The 1,649-nt window shown below is 39.1% G+C and overlaps 1 protein-coding gene across 1 annotated transcript; it reads right to left on the bottom strand.

The window, feature by feature from the left end:
• Nucleotides 1–274: 274 nt before the first annotated feature.
• Nucleotides 275–1,225, bottom strand: LOC114102473 (olfactory receptor 6C74-like). The gene has a single exon (XM_027947944.3). It carries the CDS (start codon nucleotides 1,211–1,213, stop codon nucleotides 275–277), a length of 939 nt encoding a protein of 312 aa, XP_027803745.3. The 5' UTR covers nucleotides 1,214–1,225.
• Between the last annotated feature and the right edge of the window lie 424 nt (nucleotides 1,226–1,649).

Genomic DNA, 1,649 nt, shown 5'->3' with positions numbered 1-1,649 from the left:
TGATTTGTACATGTTAGCCTCACCGTAAATGTTGTCTGACTTGAACTTACTTAAGACCAATGGGAAGAACAGTAAGAAACATAATGTTCAGCACAATATAGGGAACTAATGTTATACAATCAAAGAAGTTGCAAGATCAGGCAGCATCCATCTAGGTGAAAGTTCACATAAGCTAGATCACTACATGTAAGAATTCTAGTAGAGGAGACTTACACCATAGTGGGAAGTTGAAGTAGGTGAACAAGATTTAGCTTCCCCACAAAGCTCTCTGATCCTATTTCTGCAATTTCACCCTGGACAGAGCATCCCTCAGAGCCTGGTGGACCTGCTTGTTGCGCAGGGTGTAAATCACAGGGTTCAGTAGTGGGGTCACCACTGTGTTCACAAGAGCAGCCTCCCTGTTGGAGTCCAGCCTGCTCGCTTGCTTTGGTTTTACATATATGAAGACACAACTGCCGTACCTCAGTGAAAGGACCAAGAGGTGAGAAGAGCAGGTGGAGAAAGCTCTTTGTCGCTCCTTGGCTGATGGAAGACTCATGATTGTGACTACTATGTTGCTATATGCAATGATGGTTATAATGAGGGATGTAAAAAGGATAAACAAAGCTATACCAAAGGCCAGCATTTCAATAGATCTGGTCTCAGAACAGGAGAGATGGATTAAGGAGCCTAAGTCACAGAAGAAATGAGGTATGATGTTGGAGCCACAAAAGGATAACTGGGAAACCTTCAGGATCACACCAGTGATAAAAATGAAGGACAAGGTATAGCAGAAAAACACCAGAAGAAAACAAACCTCCAGGCTCATGATAGTTGGGTAGTGTAGAGGCTTGCAAATGGCCAGGTATCGATCCAAGGACATCACAGTCATGAGGAAGAAAATTGTTGACCCAAGAAATAAAAAAGAAAAGGCCTGTGTGAGACAAGATGTAAAATTAATTGTTTGCTGTCCTAAAAGAAAGATGGACAGCAATTTAGGAATAACTGTGGTGATGAAACAGAATTCACAGAAAGAGAAACTGCTGAGGAAGAAGTACATAGGTGTTTGAAGGCGATGGTCAGTCCAGGTGATGGTGATTATAAACATGTTTCCTGTGATTGAGGCTAGGTATGCCAGCAGGTGCACCAGGAAGAGGACCTTTCCCAGATGCTGGACTGCAGGAAACCCCAACAAGGTGAACTCTGACATGGTTGTCTCATTTCTAAACCCCATGGTTATCTCCAATTTTCTGTCATCAACCTTCTTTGACCTGTTAGACAGAAAATACTACCACCCAACAAGAAAGAATTTAATTGACAGCCATGTTAAAATAAAACAAAAACAAAAAACAAACAAACAAACAAACACAAACTGCTTGTGGTTACTATTCTGAATGAGCACTTGTTTTCTATTTTTTAAATAGTTTATTACAAACTATATTGAACTTTTCCCATTGTTAAATTGCAGATCTTCAAAATTTATTTTGGGGGCATTTTTCATTTTAGTTTTGTTGTTTTGGGGAATAAGTTTGATAAACAATGTAACTTTTCTGAAAACAGTATTTTTGGAAATACTTTGTAAGATAACAAAAGGCAACATGAAAATCATTATTTTTTGTTTGACAAAATATATGACTAATAGATAACATCAAAGGCTAATACCCCACAGA

Source organism: Marmota flaviventris, chromosome 4 (genome assembly GCF_047511675.1).
Source record: "Marmota flaviventris isolate mMarFla1 chromosome 4, mMarFla1.hap1, whole genome shotgun sequence".
In the NCBI taxonomy this organism is placed as follows: Eukaryota; Metazoa; Chordata; class Mammalia; order Rodentia; family Sciuridae; genus Marmota; species Marmota flaviventris.
Note: the sequence above shows the minus strand (reverse complement) of the source record. Positions and strands in the feature narration are given on the sequence as shown.

Excerpts from the sequence above, each read along its gene's own strand:
- LOC114102473 (XM_027947944.3), bottom strand. The coding sequence starts at position 1,213 with ATGGGGTTTAGAAATGAGACAACCATGTCAGAGTTCACCTTGTTGGGG.